The 20,495-nt window shown below is 42.6% G+C and overlaps 1 protein-coding gene across 2 annotated transcripts in view; it reads left to right on the plus strand.

The window, feature by feature from the left end:
• Positions 1–20,274, plus strand: part of wnt5b (wingless-type MMTV integration site family, member 5b) — a 72,672-nt gene extending 52,398 nt beyond the window's left edge. For both annotated transcript variants that reach the window (XM_046378649.1, XM_046378650.1), the window contains 6 exons: positions 7,100–7,263; positions 8,383–8,470; positions 8,730–8,889; positions 12,418–12,710; positions 18,033–18,191; positions 18,289–20,274. In XM_046378649.1, coding sequence (XP_046234605.1) covers positions 7,100–7,263; positions 8,383–8,470; positions 8,730–8,889; positions 12,418–12,710; positions 18,033–18,191; positions 18,289–18,588 — 1,164 coding nt within the window. In that variant the 3' untranslated portion in view covers positions 18,589–20,274. The remainder of the gene's footprint in view (positions 1–7,099; positions 7,264–8,382; positions 8,471–8,729; positions 8,890–12,417; positions 12,711–18,032; positions 18,192–18,288) is intronic.
• Positions 20,275–20,495: the final 221 nt, after the last annotated feature.

The raw sequence follows: 20,495 nt of genomic DNA on the forward strand, positions 1-20,495 counted from the left end.
GTCCCAACACAATATATGGAAGTATAATTCAGACAGTAGTGAAGGAAATATTTAGGTAATTTACCACACTGAAAATATAACATTTTGAATAGCCTCCCCTCATCTAACTGTAATCCATCAGAGCCATAGATCACATTCACCGTTTCAAAGTCTGAGAACCTGAAACTCTGCGAGAACGTTGCCCACGACTAAGACAAGTCTTGAGTCATAATTCCTTTTTGACATTTCTCAGAAAAACCAATGAAATATGGAGAGCGCTGAAAGAAATGCAGAAACAGTAGCAAGTGCAGGGAAAGATGACTCATCGGTGACTTAATGTGCTGTTAAGATAATTTTCCTACTCACCAGCTTCACTCTCACATGTTTACATCCAAATGTAGGTATGTGTGCATTTTATTGATGTCAAATTGGTCAGAAATTCATTCCTTTGAGTTTTCAGTTGTTTATCACTGACACTCAGGGCCAGTAAAGTGCAAAGATCAAAATGTCTATAAATAATGTGCAAAGTATTTCTCAACTGAAAGACAGACAACAAATAAATTGAATATTTATGAGTTTATCTGATTAATCCTGTGATATCTTTAAGGAAACACAGGGTCTGAATAAACATGGCAGTGTGTGTGTGTGCTTGTGATGAGCAGTAAATCAGGCCAGACCACCAACACCACTTCATCCCCTGATGAAAGCTGCTCTGATTTACATCATCGCTGTGTGTGTGTTGTATGTGTGTGTGTCCCTCTTTTAGTATGTATGTGCAGATCCCTTACTTGTATCATTTTGCAGTTTTACAAGGTTTGCGTGTGTGTGTTAATTTCTCCAGGGAAGGGATCAGGACACCAGTGGAGTTTGACCAGCGGAGCTCCAGGGCACCAGGGAGAAATCAGGGCTTCTAGCCCAGCCTCAGTGGCTTCTCCCAGAGCATCCTGATCAGGGATTTGGCCTCTCCCTGGGTTCCAGTCCAGTGCCAAATGAGGCCAGCCAGAGCTCTCTCAGCTGCTTCATTTCCACTGAGATGTCAAACATGAATGGTCAAGGACAATATTATTTGTTTAGACTTCCACTATAGTCTTCAACCAAATTATATGGATCCAAGAACTTTCGATGGGTAGCACCATCCCTCTAACATGCCCCATAGCGTTTCAGGGAAATGGCTCTAACATTACATAGTCAGCATTTCAGAAACTTTCAGAAAGGGATGTTGCGCATGCACCTCGGTTGTATGCAACTGAATTTGAGCAAGTGCACTGTGTAACCTCTGCAATCAAGTAAAAACAGCTTAACAAAATGTTGTGTGATGCACTTGCTCTGCGACTAACTGAGCTCAAGGTAGCTATAGCTACAGCCATAGATAACTGCGATGGTGGAGAATACAGTGAGCAGTCACTGTCAGTCATATTTTTGGAGCAAACTTTGCATTCTGGACGTTTTTTATTAGCATCTTCCTTAATTCTAAATTACATCATGAAAATAACCTAAACACGAGCACATTTATGTTACAGATCTGGTGCTTTTATTAGAATCAATTATACTAGTCATGTATGTCGACATATATAAGGAGTTTCAGTAGTGCTTCACACTTATTATATACAATGCAGAGAGCATAAACAGTAACATGCCAATACGATCAAACCACAAACCATTTACAGTAGTTTTCTCCTTTGGTGAGGGCAAAAGGACACCAGACATACCAAGACAAACTGGTATGAGCAAAGAGTGTGTTCACATCATCACAGTTAAGAGACTAGGAAGTGCGAGAACAGCTAGGTGCACTGCAAGAGAAGGAGAAGGAGGGGAAGACACAAACATGAAAGGCTGATGAATCCAACAGACAGAGAGAAGACGAAGGAAAGAGCTTTGTAGCAGAGCGACAGAACAAAGCGGAGAGATGCAGAGAAACAGATGGCGATACAGAACAGAGAGAAGTGTGAGAGAGGCTGAAAGAAGGAGGGAGAGACGTAGAAAGACTGGGGAGGAGAAATGTAGAGAAGATATATTTAGAGAGAGGGAGAGTTTTAGCCTCCCAGCTAGAGGCATGACTCATCTTCTGCCAGCTGACAGAAGGATGGATGGAGGGAAGAAGGGAGGAGATGGACAGAGTCGGAGCAGTGGAAGAGAGAGATGGAGTGGGTGAAAAGGGGAGAGGGGAGAGCAACTGTGACAAAGACAGGGGACGCAAGAAGAGGAAGGAAGGGGGGAAGTGGAAAAGCAGAAAGAGGATGGCTGTATATGCAGCCATGCAACCACACATAAGCTAAATAAAAAGAAAACAAAAGAGATACATATAAAGCCAAAGGCCTCCCCAAAGGCCCTCTCAGCTGCTTCCAAGTCCCACTGCATTTCCCCCAGGGTGTGTGTGTGTGTGTGTGTGTGTGTGTGAGGACGACATATGCAGTAAATATCCCTGCAGCCAGCTGTATTTGGCAGTTTGTTGCTGCACGTCTGTGTGTATGCATGTATGTATTTCTGGAAAAGGAACAGACAAGAAGAATATGATGTGGAGAGAGAAGCAGATATATAGCAAGCAGAGCAGGTAGTTTCATCATCCCATGAGTTGTCTGTGGTTACGTTTGTACTTTTGAAATCTATGGCTCTTACAAATGTGTCCCTGTGTCTGTGTAGAGCTGGCATATATCCCCGTGTCTACTCTGCCGTGGGTAAGGGCTGATATGAAAATGTGTTTATTGCTCTTGCTGAACAGTATGACACAACTGAGAGTGTACATAAGCCACTCAATGCATTTAAAGAATAAATTTCAGAATAAAAACCATTTTATATCCTTTGTTAAGTATTTAGAATGTGTTTTGGTAGGGTTTGTAGTATGGGAATAATTCTCAATTACGCTATATAGACAGAAGTATCCAGTGGAAGAGTGGAAGCAGCTATAGCTGCAAAGCTGTCTGTGTGTTTAGAATGGCATTAAAGTCCCTGTTGGTGTGATGGTCAGGTAATACTTTTGTCTATATAGTGTATAAGACGTGTAGGGAATTAGTTTAACTCTTGCTGTACTCAAGGACAAGTATGTGGTACTTGTACTTAATTTGAGTATCTCTGTTTCACTTTATACTTCTGCTCCAGATCATTTAACAAAGCAAATATTGTGCTTAAGAACATTTACTTGACAGCTATAATAGCATAGCAATGACGGGGGCCATTTTTCTAAATGATGAGTACTTTTACTTTTGAATCTGTATGGATAGTTTGCTTTTTTTTTGGCTTTTTAACTTGAGGGCGATGGATCTTCAAGTAACAGCCTTTTGCAAAAATTTTAATATTTAAAATTTTGGCACAAACAGCTTCCAGTGGATCAGCTTGGACCTCATCAGCCGACTGCAGCTGGTTTCCCTGCAGGACTGAGCTGGCTGGTTCACTCGCTGTAGTCTGGCACTGTAGGCAATAAAAAGCGAGGCTGCTGTTAATCCAGAGAGGAGCCGCCGACTTTCTCAGGCATTGCTCCCTGTTGCATAGCTATTGCTCATATCCTCAAGGGACAAGTCCTCTCTCGCTCCCTCTATTTCTCTTTCCCTGTCTCTGTGTATCCATTACTTGGACACTCCCTCTCTCTTTCACTCTCTCTGTTTCACCCTCCTACGTCTTTCTTTCTTTCTTTCAGTCTTTCTTTCTTTCAGTCTTTCATCTCACTTGGTCCAAGTTTTGTCTCAGTGCCCTCACCCCTCCCTGCCCTCGTTTACCCCCTTTTCTTTTGATTGTGGAGTGTATTGTGGCTGAACTGCTCCTCCTTGTGTTGAAACAGGCACATTACAAGTTACAATTAAAACCAAGCAGATCCGTGTGGCTGCCCAAGTCCAGTGTTTCTGAATCTCTGGGCCGTGTCCCAGAATAAGCTCTTGGCCTGTTTCTCTTTAGTTCCCAAATGATGAGACTGTCTGTGTGTTTTAATTAGCTGAATCCTCACGAGGAGAAGCCTATTTATTTCCATTTGGCACTCAGATGTCTCAACCAAAATACAGATCATCTGAAAATGTAAAAAACATCAAGAGGATAAATTTCGTGTTAGAATACAAAAAAAAACCCCAAAAACTTTGTCTAATCTTTGACTTTTATAAATTTAAGGGCCACATACATGATAAGAGAGCCAGTATCAGAGTTTCTGCGGTTTACACTAGTGGGCACTTTGGTGTCAAAACATCTAACAACAAGGCTGCTGTTGATTGGACTTTCATTATTATCCTGTCATTATACTGAATATTTCACCTGCTGCAATCCAGGACCTTGACTGGGAGTTTAAACAAGACATAACACTGTGATACAAAAGCCAAGAACTCAAATACATTTTGCAGGTTCATATGCTGAAAGCTGGGAGTGTTTGACCAGTTTTCTTAACAATCAGTGTTGAACACTACGATTCTGTTTTTTAAACTATTGTTTGAGGATAAGAGTAATAATCCTTGAAAATCATTCGAAGTCCTGCTATATGCATAACTTTAGGTGGAAAATTTAAAGTATCAAAGTAAAATACTTGTTCAGCAGGAAGACGGCCCCCGTCTGTAAATGATGTATTATTATTATATATGACTTTATGATATCGTGACTGAAGTTACCAGTCGAGCTGCTGTAACAACTCATAGACATCTGAATTGTGACTGAAGTAAAATTAGCAGTACCTCAGTGTGAAAGTCCAGCATTCTTAGGTGCAGTACTTGAGTAAATAGTTTAGTGAAGTCAATGTCCGTGTTTAACCAGATGGGTGCGCTGTTGCCATACTGGTAACCTCCTCAGCATTTAATGGCTCGGCCGAGGCCGCACAAGGTGAGTCGCCTCCTGGAAAAACAAGAAGACAACATCTAAAGCAGAAATGAAGTACTGAAATTCAGCCTCAGGGTCACTCACTGAGTGGACCAGTTTTACTGTTGTAGCATATTATAATTACTTTTCTGTTTCCCAATATGGAGTCCATCTCATTGTGTCGTTGTTGATTCACTCGCCCAACCTGACTTTGACCCAGTACCCGCCCACAGCAGAATATCAATCAGATGTATATTGAAGGCAGCCAGTTAGATCACTTCGCAGTGTGTGTGAGTGCGGTGGGGAAGTTTAGGGGCCCCGGGAGATGAAAGGTGTGCTGTGGGCCTATTATCATGCAGAGAAGAGGGACATCCGACCCTCCACTTTGAGAAACGCCCACAGTAATGGGTTTGTGAAAAGTACTGCTGAGAATATTACAAATATAATGAAACGTCATGTTAAACTTAACTCAGTCAGGCCTTTAGAGTCACCTTTGTTTGTGGGAAACTGTCCTCGCTGGAACAAAACAAATCTTCCTATATATATTTTTATTTTTCATTCTGTTTAGCTTTTACACACTCAAAATATGGATCAATGAAGGGCGAATGGACTTAGTAATTAGACATTTGTATGAGCACAATGACACATTAAATATATGATGTCAGATATTTAGGAGCCACCCAGAACAAATTATAGCGACGGAAGCTGTGCGTAATTTCTTGGTACTTTGTGATTTTCTTTTCTTCCTTATTTACCCAATAAAGGTTGTAAATTAAATCTGATAACGTTATAGAGTTATATTGATGGGTGTTTTTAAAAACCTCAAGGACAGATTTCTCCAGATTTTGGAGGTCCACGCTAATCTCCTCCCGCGCCCACCTTTGCTTGTGGACGCGCTCTTTTGAGAAGCACCGAGTCAGATCAAAGAGGCTGTTCCTCTGCAGGTTCACCGCCCACCAACACAGCCACAGTTTGTCTTTGACCGGGATATGAATTGAGTAGACCTCTCTCTCTCTCTCTGTGTGTGTGTGTGTGTGTGTGTGCTCATGCGTAAATGTGTGTGTGTGTGCCTGCCTGAGGCGGAGGTTTGTAGTGTGTTACCTTTTATTTTCGCAGACCAAAGAAAAGGGGATTAGACGGTTTTGGAGCACTCACCTTTTATTCAAACAAATTATTCACTTGAACCGATGAAAGGAATTTGACGCGTTTTGTGAGGTCGATTCAGGTTTTGCAAAACGTTCAACCCCCATCGGTCGTCCTTTTTTTTAACTCTCAGTGTCTCTTTACTCCCTCTTTATTGAGTACACAGTATAAATGGCCCGGTCTTGATGATACTTTATTCTTCTGTATTTTAAACACACACCGTCTTGTCCATATTTTACTCACCTCAGTGACTGTATGCATAAACGTACGTATGTTACGCAAATCTGACGTGTAGGCTTTGAAGTTTAAACTGAGGACGGTTTACTCATCACTGACAGAAGTGGTGGAGAAGGCCTTGTTTAGAGTCAGGAGTGACAAACACAGAGAACTGATTTATTTCACCCACTTGATTTCCATCTAAAACCTTCGCAACGCGACATCACAGGTGCTTCAAGTCTTGGCTCAGCGTTGAATGTTGGCTGCGTTCAGTACGCATTTGGGGAGCTCAGTCTGTGGCCAGGGAGAGAGAGAGAGAGGGGGAGAGGGGAGGGCAGGGTGGATACTGAGGTGAAGTGGGGGGTGAGAAGAGGAGGAGTGGAGAGTGGAGAGGGAGGGAGAGAGTAAGAGAGGGAGAGAGAGATGTTGAGTGGCTGTGAGGGGAACAGGAATGGAAAGGAACAGTCGTTTTGCTGCTCAATTAAAGTTTTAATCTCCCGGTTAATCTTTGCTCGAGACGGGATCACACTTTTCACACCGCAGCTTTGCTTTATTCGTGTCTTGGTTGCGTGTTTACGCACGTTGAGTAAAACCAAACCGATTCCAGGCAATTTTACTTTGAACTGGAGATTTTAAACCAGAAGTCCGGATTCACCTCTGGCAGCCTCTGACCTTTTTGGGGAAAATGTTGCCGTAATTTCAGATGAACTATCGGCACTCATCCGCAGTGAAACTACTTGGGGAACCAACCCTGCCTTTTACTGATGAAGTGATTTTTTTCCACTGCTTATTTTTAATGGCAGTTTTGTTTCTGTAGTTGTAAGTACCAGAGACTGGTAGGACGCGAGAGGACAGGGTCAAAGACAAGTGGAAAGTAAACTAAGAAAACTGGGGCGAAACACACACAGTTGGACTCACAGTATCGCCCGCGCGGGACCGAAAGAGCCAACAGGACCTGGGCAGGACGTTTCTTTATTTTCTGCCCATGTCTCAACAGCGGAGCACTTTGCCCAGCAGCGGCTATCTGGCGTTGACGCGGCGGACCATGGACAACAGGCCTGTCCGGAGAAGGCGAACCGGCGCCGTGCGACATCTGCTGCTGGCAGCCGCCTTCCTCGCCTGCAGCTCCCAGCTGCTGGTGGTGAATGCCAACTCTTGGTGGTGAGTAACTGAGTGACCGCCGGTGGTGCAATGATTTTCTTTAAAATCGAATGAAACAGTTGATTTTTTTTTAAAGGAAAAAACAAAAAAAAAACTTTTGAAGTTCTATATGTTACCGCTCATCGTTAACTGATCGATCGAAGGTTTTTACTAAAGTTTACTTTCTCATCATATCCTCCATATCTTTCGCCTTGAATGCTATTGATAAGATGGCAAATGGAAAAAATGTGAACTTTGTGTTGCCTCCTGCGTGTGTGTGTGTTTTGGGGGGTGATGTTCCAGTCGTGTGGTAGAGCCCTAACAGTGAATGGAACAAATGTGAAGGCTCTGTCACAATATTTACCCTGGCTGAGCCCCAAATGGCACTGCGTGGCCTGCTGCTGCGCCTGTAGGGTCGTCAATTAGCCACACTTGTTCTTGACTTACAAGACCAACTATGCAACAATGCTACTGAGCTCCTTTTGTGTGTAATGTGGTGGAGGGTGTGTGCGGGTTAGTGCATGCCTCTGTCAGTTTATGCTGAATTTAGTATTTGAGTTTTTAGGGTAATTAAATTTATGGGGTAGTTATTTCCCCTTTTAGCTGCATGCTCGCAGCCATCCAAAATGCAATGTAAAGACAACAACTCTGTTGCCTAAATCATGCCATAATTCCATAAATACCCTTATTAAAATGCACATGATAGCTTGATAACTCAGCTCTGATGTTGCTGTAGCTCTTTGAATAGAAACCATTTTCTGATTTCCCTTTGTTTGCAGAACCTTTGAGGCCATGACAGAGAACATCTCTGTCATATTTTCTGTGTCTGGGCGAGTGTTGTAAAATTTTATTAAAAGCTTAGAATGTATGATTGAGGTACGAGTTTTTGGAGGCGAACACAAAAGAACAAGGCCCAGGAAACAAGAGGAGAGTGGCTGCAGTGATGAACACCAGAAGAGTCTATTTATCTACACTTTATAGGCCACTTGTACTAATAAACTTGTGTCTGAACTTTGTCCTCCACAGCACGGATCTCCCCCAAAAGACAGAGTCGTAGGACACAGAATTACTGCCACTTCTCTTTGAACAGATAGAGTTTACTGGTTTGAATTCAGACCTAATATGGCTTCTGTCTCTCAGGTCACTAGCTCTGACCCCAATCCAGCGGCCAGAGATGTACATCATCGGAGCTCAGCCTCTCTGCAGTCAGCTGTCCGGTCTGTCTCAGGTAAGTTCCCTTCATGCTTACTTTTAGACAGTTTTGTTTAGGTTCTGCGGGAATAGGGTCTTATTTTGGGCTGCCACACATCGGCATCAACATAACAGGGCAACACATGAACTTCCTGCCGGTTCGTCTTCTGCACCCTGATTCTGAGGAGATGATCTAATAAGGGAGAGAATTTCCCCTCTGGGATTGTTAAAGTATTAAACCATTAACACGCTAATCTCTGCTAATCTGCCCTGCGCTGCTGCTGTGCGATCTGCAGGGCCAGAGGAAGCTGTGCCAGCTGTACCAGGACCACATGATCTACATCGGAGACGGGGCCAAGACAGGCATCAAGGAGTGCCAGTACCAGTTCCGGCAGAGGAGGTGGAACTGCAGCACCGTGGACAACTCATCTGTGTTCGGACGCGTCATGCAGATCGGTGAGTTTAGATTTTGATGAGAAATCAGGAACAGCATGAGAGAAAGAAGTTGTTACCGTCTTAAATGACCTGTAAATCAGTTTGTGAGTGATGGAAGTTTCAAAGCTTTATTGTTTTGTCTTTTTTTTTGCCATCTGGTTCTATGTGTGATTGTGTTTTGTTTAGTTGCTGTTAATTTCGTTTGGCGGGCCGCATTTATTATCCAAAGTAGAAACAAATGTCAAAAGAGCAGGAAATGTCTCTGACGATAGCTATAGACTTTGTGTTAGTGACCATTTTGAAGTATAAAATGAGTACAAATAAGTAAGCAGTGACTGAGAAAGCTCCAGGCAGCATCAGCTGCTTTGTTCTGAAAAGTATTCGGTCATGTTCTTTCGTGCTTTTTTAGTAGACGGTGGCTATAATGTACCATTTGGACATTAACACAAGTGTTTGGAGAGGTCATGCAGATCAGTGTGCTGAATGTTTCACAGAACAGGAGGGGTTATTTGAGGTCAGTGAAATAACATGCTGAAATAATAAAACACTGTACTTCATATCAGTATTTAGACAGGAGTATCACTCAAACAGTAGCCTAAAAGCAGTGTATGGCAGCGGGTTGGTAGAAACACTGCTGGTTCAAGGATCAGACAAGAACAACTGACAAGGACATGATGTTGTTACACTCAGCAGTGAGTAAAATTAAATGGCATTTTTAAAATTTAGAATTTATCATAATATTCCTGTTACAGACCATCGGAGCACTGTTGTCTGTTTATTTATTTATTTTTAAACTACTCTTCCTGAAGGGTACTTTTAACTAATTTCCTGGTTTTGACCCACATTATTACGGAAAAAAACAATGACCCGTAGCCTGTTTTTTGTAAATGAAAAATTGCTTAGAAACTTTTCCGCTCAAAATATTAAATGCGCTCGTTTTTCTTCACGCATGCGCCTTGAGGCGGGCACCTTTGTCATTCGGAAAACTAGACAACGAAGAGCAAAGAAAAGCCTGTCGTCTGTATGCAGTAGTTTTAGTAAATATGCACCAGTAGCTCAGATCCTGGATCAGTATCATGCGCGTCTAATTCCCCAGCGGGCGATGTGGGAAACCTCTCATCAACAAGTAAGTGTCAAATCCGCTGCGGGCAGTCAGACGAGGTGTTTGCAGCTCTTTCTCCGTCTCCTTCCCTCTCTGCCAGTGTCTCTCTCTATTGACAGTCAGTCTCCAGGTTTATACGGAGGTGTTACTCGGTCCATTGTCTCCGCGGCTCCTCTTTTGAAATGCGCTGATGAGCTGACACCGAGCCGGCAGATCCGGACCTGCTATTTGAAGTGTGGGGCTCCGCGGTCTCATAAACCACTCGGCTTCTCTCCGTCGCTTTAACCTGCTGCATAATGTGGACGAGCATCCTGACTTGGAGACACTGGGATCCTTAAAACCTTGAATGAAGAGCTCACACGCCTCAGCTCTGCATGCATACCTGCCTGTCTGGCTGGTCGGTGTTGATTACATACTTCGGGCATCCCATAATACATTACAGAGCGTTACTATGGGATACAGATAACGCAGAAAGACACAACTTCAAATTAACTTTAGCGTTAGTAGATTTAGAAAGACAATCAAATATCCTGCACACATACAAAATTTAACTAAGTGCATTTAGGCCAATCAATGTACTTGTATTTTTTTTTTTTTATTTATTTATTTTTTTTACTTTGGAGATGATTTCCTGTCTGGTGATAATAGTAAAGAAAAACAGTACAAGTACTGATGTAGTAGTAAAAGAACAGTAATACTTTTGATATTGGAAGAAATTATACTTATGGAGTATTTTCAGTTTGATACTGATACTTTTACTGAATACTTCTCCTACCATGGTCCGACTATAGAGGAGATGTACCAGAACAGCCCAAGTATAAGAAGATAAGAATAACATCACAACTGATTGCGACTGACACGCTGTAACATGCGTAAAGAAACACGATTAAATAGAATAAATAAACCAAAAGTAACAGCATTTATTCATGTATTCGATTTTATTAGTCCTTAGCCTTAACTTTCAGTATATTCAAATTCACCGAGTTAGACCTCACACTGGTAACAAGGAGTATTAAATCATTTGAAATGTAATAATGGACAACAGTATGACGATAATGTCTTTCTAAAGTCAGTATTTAAAATCAGCGACATTCTGTAGGAACATTACAGGAGTATCATGTGTAGGACCAATAAACCCGTCGCTGAGTTTCGAGTAGGGACATTCAAAGGAGAGATTTTACCTGATAAAACGCTGACTTTGACTCTAATGAAACCTCACTGTGGTCTTTGTAAACGGAGCGTCAGCCTGAGATTCCTCTGCTGTTCACATGTAAATGTTCATCTTCAGGGCCCTTAACCTCCTACCTGTCAGGTGATTGTCGTCTTCGCCCTCTTCTAAATGTTTTTTTGGGGTTTTTTTGCGTACTAATGCAGAGAATACACACGCAGGACGCCGTGTTGTGTATTCCACATGGCGTCAGTCTAGAACCTGAGCAGAAATCATTAAGATGGTCTCATCGCATCAGCGCAGCTACAGAGAAGTGGTCAAGACTCTGAGTGCAGATGTCTTCCTTCTGTTTATTTGAAACCGATTTAGGACAAGGGCGCGAGTTTATTCATTCATTTAACGGTGGAGACGTGGAAGCAGAGAGTCACAGTGTCAGCCTTCAATTTTCCTGGATGATTTCGTGCCCGCTGGCAAACAATCTGCGCAGAGAAATCAGGGTTTAGAAGGGACCCGGTCTAAACACAGATGGTGTCACTACTCTGTAGCCATTACATATAGCAAAAAAGCTTGTCTATTGCCAATTTAAATAAAAGATCTGAACACGTCTTCCACCACTGCTCGTGCAGATATGAAATTTAAATTATATATTAAATTTATTATAGGAACTAATAATAATCAGACAGGTCCATAGGAAACTTTTGACAGCGAAAGAGCAGGAATACGGTCTCTGGAAAGTCCTGTAGAGTATCACAGATTCAGTTCACCGCCGCAAAACACAGGCACAAAATTCTAGATACCACTAGAGGTGAGTGAGAAAACATGTTTATTTGTATGTGTGAAGTCACACTTTAAGTTTAGGACTGAGTAGGCACAACTAGATCGAGTATATCCAAAGGCCAGCTACAGGGGGAAACTGATGAAATGCTGCACATGTATTGAGGATGACTGAGCTGGTATTTGAAGTTGCTGAGTTTAACCAGGTACTGAGTTACAGCCTAAATTCACGTCTATTGTCTATTGTTAGGTCAAGTGGGTGTGGGGCTGTTTGCTGTATGTGTGTGTGTGTGTGTGTGTGTGTGTGTTAGGAGGGGGTTTAACCTGAGCCGTTACCTATGTTTCCTGTCACTGAACACACCCCATAACCTCTAAATAAAAATCATGACAAAACATGGCTTAATGTGTGTGTGTGGAAGTGTTTGAAACATCAGTGGAAATCCTTGTTTAATTTCAACTAGTGTCAGACTTTAAATGCTAATAATCTGTTTTCTCTCTCCGTCAGGCTCCAGGGAAACAGCCTTCACGTACGCCATCAGTGCGGCTGGCGTGGTGAACGCCATCAGCAGGGCGTGCCGCGAAGGTGAGCTCTCCACCTGCGGCTGCAGCCGGGCAGCTCGACCCCGCGACTTGCCGCGCGATTGGCTGTGGGGCGGATGCGGCGACAACGTGCACTACGGCTACCGATTTGCTCGGGAGTTTGTGGACGCCAGGGAGAGAGAGAAGAATTACCCACGTGGTTCTACTGAGCACGCCCGGACACTGATGAACCTACAGAATAATGAAGCAGGGAGACAGGTATGGGATATAAAACACTTTTTTTTTTTTTTTTTGAAAGATTCAACAATAAGTTTAAATTTACATGTGCGGAAGTGAAACTTTATAATCCTACACTATCTGTGCATGTGTGTAAGGAATGTGCGTGCGAGTCGAGGTGGCCCCTCATTGCCTGGCCTGGCCGTAGTTGTGACTGTGTATGTGGAAGTTATTTATTGGGAGAGTCCAAATGGTATAATTGCTAACGCCCTTGGAGTCTGGCTGGGTCACCAGGTCAGTGCGCATTCCAGTGCAGTAACACAAGGTCTGACACACATAAAAATGCAGCAACACAATGGTCAATAACACGCCTGAATGTGTGATGAAGTGAAAAGCAAAACTTGCAGATGTTGTACAAGAAAGTGAGAAAGAGGCTGGTGATTAGTTTCTGGGCCTCGCCGGTTGTCATACAGCAACAATTAGAAGTTCCAAACTTGACGTTGGAGCTTATGTTGTTTGCAAACGCTTTCAGGAGGGGAGAGCATTACAAGAAATGCATTTAAAGAAACCTTTCACCTTCCACTGAGCTGCGCACACACATGCGCAAACACGCACGCAGACACACGCACACGTACACAGCTCCTCGTAAAAGGTCCATTTGCCTTTTCTGGTACACATTGGGTCAGGAGAATGTGTTTATCTTCAGTTAGAGGAGCTTTGTTTAAGCTGTTTGCGAGACAGAGACACTGTGTGTGTGTGTGTTTGTGTATGTGTGTGTGTGTGCTCCATTTGATTTGTGTGAGAGACAGTGAGCCTGGTTTTGTGCGAGTGTATCAGGGGTCAAAGGTGAGGGTCTGGAGAGGTTGTGTTTCTGCTGAGGGTCCCACTGGGGCTATAGGAGAGTGTATGAGAGAGACGGAGCTACTGCTACAGCCTCGTATTAACACACACACACACACACACACACAGCTCCTCTGCCTTTCTATAATATACACACACCTTTGAATGACTTTTCCTCCTCTCTCCTGTTTGATCCCTGGTTTTCATTGTTGTCTGTCCATCGAAACGGAAGAGAGGAGAAGAGAGAGATGAAAAGGAGGAGAGGAAGGCAGCTTCTGTCCTCCTCTTCATCCCTTCTTCTCTCCTTTTTTTTTCTCTCTTTCAGTCTTTCATGGACACGCCGGTTTGTCCTAAGCAGGATTTGTCTTGCTTGGTTGAACAAGGCAAACCACAGGGCTTTTGTGGAGGTGACAGGGGCGTGCCGCTTGCTGTGTGTGTTTCTGTGTGTGTGTGATTGTGTGTGTGTGTGAGAGTGTGTGTGTGTGTGTGCGTGCGCCCTCAGCTTCATTTGATTTGTGTGCAAGGCAGACAACATGGTCGTCTGTGTGTACAAGTGTCTGGAGACAGAGACGCAGGGTGTGGGATGGACCTCCGTCACACTCCCCCGACTCTCAAAAGACCCCCACCACCACCACCTCACACACACACACACACACACACATACACGTACACACACACACACACACACATAGCCACCTTAAGGTCCACTGTCTCCATTTCACACAAATCAAATGAGGCAGGGCTTGTCACAGAGAGGCCAAAACAGCTACACGTACATTCCTGGTCTAAAGACAATAACAGGCCACTTTTATGCGGTGAACTAAACTTTCAGATTCATCTGTCAACCTGTGGATTGTTGCTTGTTGCAATAATAATCAGACTTGATCGTTTTTGTGTTGAAACCAGAATATGTCATAAGAAAAGAAAAGAAAGATGTTTTGATCCAAGTTTTAACCCTCAGCTGTAGGTGAAATATTTTCAGCAGCTTAAACCTTACATGGTTGCAAACACACACACGCACGTATTTTGAATTCTGAATCAAGAACATGTCAAAGCTGCCATGTAAGTTTCAGACAATGAGCTTATTAGAAGAGTTATACATGTACAGTTATGTGTCATACAGCACTTCACAGCACTCTGTCTAATCTTTATCTGCAATGCAGTCAGCTGCAGAAATTTGCCTCAAAGGACTTAACAATCTGCACAGCATATGAACCCACAATTCAGATAAGGAAAAACTGGGAAAAATTTAGGAAACTTCAGGGAGAGGAACCGGGCAGGGACATAGATGTTGCTTAAACAGAGTAGACAGAAAATACACTATTAAAATGACAACACAGACAAACAGGACGCCAGCATTAGGTAGAATATGGATCCTCGTCTTAGCTTTCTTTGCTCCTCATTCATTGCTTATCTGCCCATTCTAGTACTAACTCTAAACACACACACACACACACACACACACACTCACACTCGGCTCCTAACCCCTAACCCTGTCTGAGCAGAACTTATTGTGCCTGACACAGAGACCGTATCTCCACCACGGATGACTGACTGTGTGTGTGTGTGTGTGTGTGTGTGTGTGTGTTTTCATCAGGTCCAGTGTCATTATGCCCAGCAGGCACGACCCACCAAATAGCTCAGTATGGTGCTGGACACACACAGACAAACATGCAGTGTATGCATGGTTTGATTTGACAGCATGAGGTTATTGGCAGCTCGTAGTAATAATAATAATAATAATGATAATAATGATGAGCTGTTTCTATAGCACCATTCAAAGAATGTGAATGAATATAAGTGTGCCAAACAACAACAGCTGTATTAGTGAAAAAAAGAAAAATGAGGTACAGAAAACAGTATTAAAATAAAAGACTAAACAGAGAGAAAAGCTTCAATAAAAGTTAACTGAAATAGATCTGTTTCATGCTGTTGCTCTTAAACTCCCACTGACTTTGCCTTCCCAATTTCCTTCAGAATGTTAATGTACTGTGGGGTCTTAAATAAATAAGGAGTTGTGTCTCTTATTTCCTCATTATCATGGTTGTGAACCCTAATAACCCCCACAGTGAAGACTCTGAAACGCGAAGGCTCGTAAAACAACTTGGAGTCGTAAAGGACAAGGATTTCCTTCCTACCTCAACTCTCACTGTGAAAAAACTGAGAAAGATGAGGAGAAATATTCCCCTTTAGAGCATTTTCAGGAAGTTTTTCATTTTCCATTTTAATTCTAACTTTTTCAAAATGTGAGAAACCATCAGGAAACGGATTCTTCAAAACAAAACGTCATTGTGTGTGCGTGTGTGTGTGTGTGTCCCAGCTCTCTGTCTGAGGGGGGTCACAGGGGTCGAGTCACAGGATTGGAGGGCGCCGAGTGCTATGCCTGCTGGGTAGTAAAGTAGAGGACAGGGGGAGCAGGAGGTGGGAGGTGGGAGGTTGAGGGTCGGGGGTGTTTGGGATGCAGGGGTTAACAGAGGTGAGGAGGTAATTGGGATCAGGCAATTCGAGGAGACAGAGTGGTGGGTTTCATTTGAGTGAGGGGAAAATTAGGAATAGTTGAATCAGCAAGTACAGCCTGTTGAGGTCACTGGCATGATTAGCGACACAGTACATGGTATAATTCATGAGTGTGTATGTGTGTTAAAGAGGGGTGTGTTGTATGACTTGTTTGTTGATTTGTTGAATGCCGCTCAACTGAGGTGGTTAAGCTGAGTGAAGGGCTCCATCTAAAGCTCAATGCTGCTCTGACCATAAATCTTGTGTTTCCTGTTCCGCTTTCCCCCCCCCCCCCATTTTGTAGACACACACATATAAAAATGCTTCATAATGTTGCATGAAGATAATTGGGCTTAGATATTTATTATATTTGGAGACACAGTATGTGTGTGAGTGTTGCGGCGGGATTTTGCAGGATCTTGAATGGGAATTTAGCGAGTGCACTTGTTTAAAATGATTTGAATGTGACAAATCTTGGGCTCAGCATCATTAAAATCAGGTAATAAATGGCAGATGATCAACCCTATGACCTCTCTATTACAGGATGACTCCAGAGAAAGCTACTGACTTTATAGCTACACTAATAATATGTCATCGTGCAGTTTTCTCACATGTATCATTTCAAATTACAGCTTTCAATGGAGGAACTGTGTGGGAAACTTGATTTTACAATAGGGCCACATTTCCTCTGCCTCCTATTCTCAGTCAGCTGTTTGTTTTAGTTTGGTGGAGTAGTATTGACAGCCGTTGTCAGAGAATGGCACATATGGAGCAAAAATCTTTCCTTTGTTTTTCTTTGCTTCGCATTTTTCCCTTTTGGATATCCATTTTACCGCACATTTTAACAAGAGCGGGGTTTGCGCAGTGACAGAAAACCGGAGACAGGAATCTTACTGGATTTATTGCTGTATAAAGATAATTTTGGAGAAAGGTCCCTCAGGAGGTGTAGCAGTACATGTATAAGTGCACTTCTGGCACATGTGGATGCACGTGGTGTCTCTCCTTTCTGCCATTCATTTTTCCCTTCCATTTAATTTGGCGTCAAGAGCCTTAAAGAATTGACTGTAACAGATAAAAATGCTCGCTAATGCTTTTATTAATGTGTTTTAAATCAATTAAACTACACTAAATCACACGAATCCCACGAGCCAAAAACTTGGCAGTTACTGCTATAGTTCATATAAGTTCATGAATTAAGTAAAATCAGAATTAGCTTTCACTTATAGCTCTCTTGTTCTAGCTGTCCACTCGGTTGTCTTTGCTTTGGTTTGTTTTTAACTTTATTTCGCACTGACCGTGTTTTTACATGCTGTTTTATCTTACTAGGGCATAGTAATTATTTTTATTGTAAAACCAATGTCAACAAGTCTGTCTTGACCGATATACTGTGTTGGCTTTGTAGGGCAGCATTATCTAGAATTATTTAAATTTCAGTGTTGTTTAAGTGTTAACCTCTTCATCTGGCTTTACTTTAATTTCCTTGTGCATTGTGTTAAGAATTTTCTTTTATTCTGCATTATTAGCGAAGAAGTTGATTTGAAGGAGTGATTACACATATTAACCACTAGATGGTAGCAGCGTAGCAGCAAACATAGCAGAGGCACAATATAGAAGCTTCAGACTGTGAAAACCAAGAGTTTACTGCTGGTCCAGAAGTCAGATTCAATCTACAGGATCATTTCTGCAAGGAATTTATTTTTACATCCAGCCCTCAAATTCATATTTTCTGCTTTCTGTTTTCCTACACTATTTTTACTTTATCAACAATCATTTGGTTTTCAAGAAAGTCAAGATTGAAGCAAAAAATGTGGCTTTTTTGTTCTTAATTTAGCCAAGGTTTTTTCCTAAACCTAAAAGTAGAAACACTGACCGGTCATTATTCTTATGTTGTGTTTAATGAAACATTAATGTGGCTAAGTGCTTAGAGTGGAAATTTATACTGTCTGTTCTCCCTGAGTCAACAAGACAGTTTAGTTTAAGGAAACCACCCGCATCTATCTAACATATCTATCTTTTTCCCTTCACCAGGCGGTCTATAACCTTGCAAATGTTGCATGTAAGTGTCACGGCGTCTCCGGTTCCTGCAGTCTGAAGACCTGTTGGCTGCAGCTGGCCGACTTCAGGCGTGTTGGGGAGTTCCTGAAAGAGAAATACGACAGTGCAGCTGCCATGCGCATTGGACGAAAGGTATTGAACTGACACCAAAGTGCCATGAACAAGACACTGAACAGAATTTCCTTAAAGAAAATCCTAAATCTGACACTCTGCACTTATTCCCTACCAGGGCAAGCTGGAACTGATGGACAAGCGTTTCAACACCCCGACCCCAGAGGATCTGGTCTACATCGACCCCAGCCCTGACTACTGCCTCCGCAACGAGACCACGGGCTCTCTGGGTACGCAGGGCCGCCTCTGCAACAAAACATCGGAGGGCATGGACGGCTGCGAGCTCATGTGCTGCGGGCGAGGATACGACCAGTTCAAGACCTACAAGCACGAGCGCTGCCACTGCAAGTTCCACTGGTGCTGCTACGTCAAATGCAAACGCTGCACGACACTCGTGGACCAGTTTGTGTGTAAATAGCACAGGAAGGGGATGAGACAGGAGTAGAGGGAGAGAAGTAAAGACGTGATGGAGGGTGAAGGAGACTGAAATGAGAACTTTCAGGGTTTTGTTCAGGATAAGTTAAGACACACAGGTTCAATTTTCCTTCTTTCCTCTTGTTTATAAACCTCCTGTTTTTTTCACGCCAAGCTGCACAGCGTCTGTGTGGCCACTTTTGAGCACAGTTATGTAGAGATAGATAGGGAGGAGGAGGCTGGAGGAAACAAGGAGGAAGGTGATTTCTTTTTGCGCTCTTTGGACAACAGTTTTTCAACAGAGATTCTTGTTTCTGCATCATCACTTTCTGCTGTCCTGTATGATATCCTGAGCACAATCCTGAGGAAAAGGAGGGATGGAAATTGGGAAGGACTAACAAAGGGGATGAAGAAAGAAGGACATCAGGGACAAATGGACCTAGAAAGTGGAACAACTGGATACCGAAAAGGGGGACACATGCAACTAGTGTGATAACAAAGATAAGAGAGATGAAATAAATATATAATTAAATAATAAATAAACATACAACTCTTTTAAGAGGCGCAGACAAACTGAAGGCACAGTTTTTGGACCCATAAAGCTCAGTCCTTTTGGAGTTTGAAGCCATCTCAGTGTTGAATGGTGTCACTGTGTCTCTTTTAAAGAACTTTTGACCTTTAACCCTGCAAGAGTACTTCTAGTATACATTAGTTGTGCTGACGCAGCACAAACACTCTTGCAATGCATGCATCAGAGCACCAGAAATGTACAAAAGTCCAGACTGAAAATCGACAAATGAAAGCGAGCCGAAGAGGAATCACTTATTGGGTGGTGTGAAAAAGAAAGTGGGTATAGAGAAAAAAAAAAGGGAAAAAGTTCAATAAACTTTGGATGGTTATTTTGAAACAAAATTCAGGAGACAGTGTCACGTGCTACACAGCTGATTGGGAAATTTTAGCACGGGTATTTCCAGCTGTAGATTTCTGTTTCAAAAATAAATGCATCACAAAGAACAGTAAAAACACTTAGTCTTCAAGTCAAAAAGGACTGATGACTTTCAGGTCACACACTATCCATTTCCCTCAGTGCAGCTACTGCTGTTAGAGCAGATATCCAGCACCTGTGAGCTGACAAGCGTGTCTGTGCAGGTTAATGAGGCTTGCCGGTTGCGGCCATCTTGACACCGCAGCCATTTGAACAAGCAGCTCCAGCGCCGTGACCTTCATCTGACAGTGAAGTGAGCAAAACCTCCATTAGTGAGATTAATGTGCTGTATCTGCCTTAATGAACCTGCACTAAGAGACACGTTCACTGAGAGTGGGCCTCTTCGTCTCGTGCAACTTGTTAAGTCAACAAAAGGCCCTGCGGCGCCCTGTGTGGAGCTTTGGCTGTTTTGCCACCAGTTTAACATTTTCTAATAGTTATACCATGAATTTTGAGTTTACATTATTGTAAGCGTATAATCCAATTGATGGACACGAACACGAAGAGGACAAAATGGACATGCTGTGGAAAAATTGAATGCATGAGTGTTGAAAAACAGAGAGGACTGCAATTTATTATGTGCTACTTTAAAAAAGAAGTAGATCAGAAAAAAGTATATTTTAATATTGATTTTCATTCTCTGTTTTCTATGTTTTATACGTGAGTATTATTGTGTATCCTTTTGATAAACTAGTCCGACAATGAGGCGTTGTTCTGTTTTTGAGTCCGCTGCAGTTCTTTCGGAAAAAGTCTGATCTCGGCCGACACTTGCACTCTGTCCCTTTGACATCTACAGACGAGAGGCTGTTTTGGAAAATGATGCTGTGATTGCGAAATAGGGAAGAAATGCAGCACAAGAAACTGACTTAGAGTAGTGCCATTCACAACTTTAATACCAAAATTATAAATGGAACAACATCCACAAG

Source organism: Scatophagus argus, chromosome 22 (assembly GCF_020382885.2).
Source record: "Scatophagus argus isolate fScaArg1 chromosome 22, fScaArg1.pri, whole genome shotgun sequence".
In the NCBI taxonomy this organism is placed as follows: Eukaryota; Metazoa; Chordata; class Actinopteri; family Scatophagidae; genus Scatophagus; species Scatophagus argus.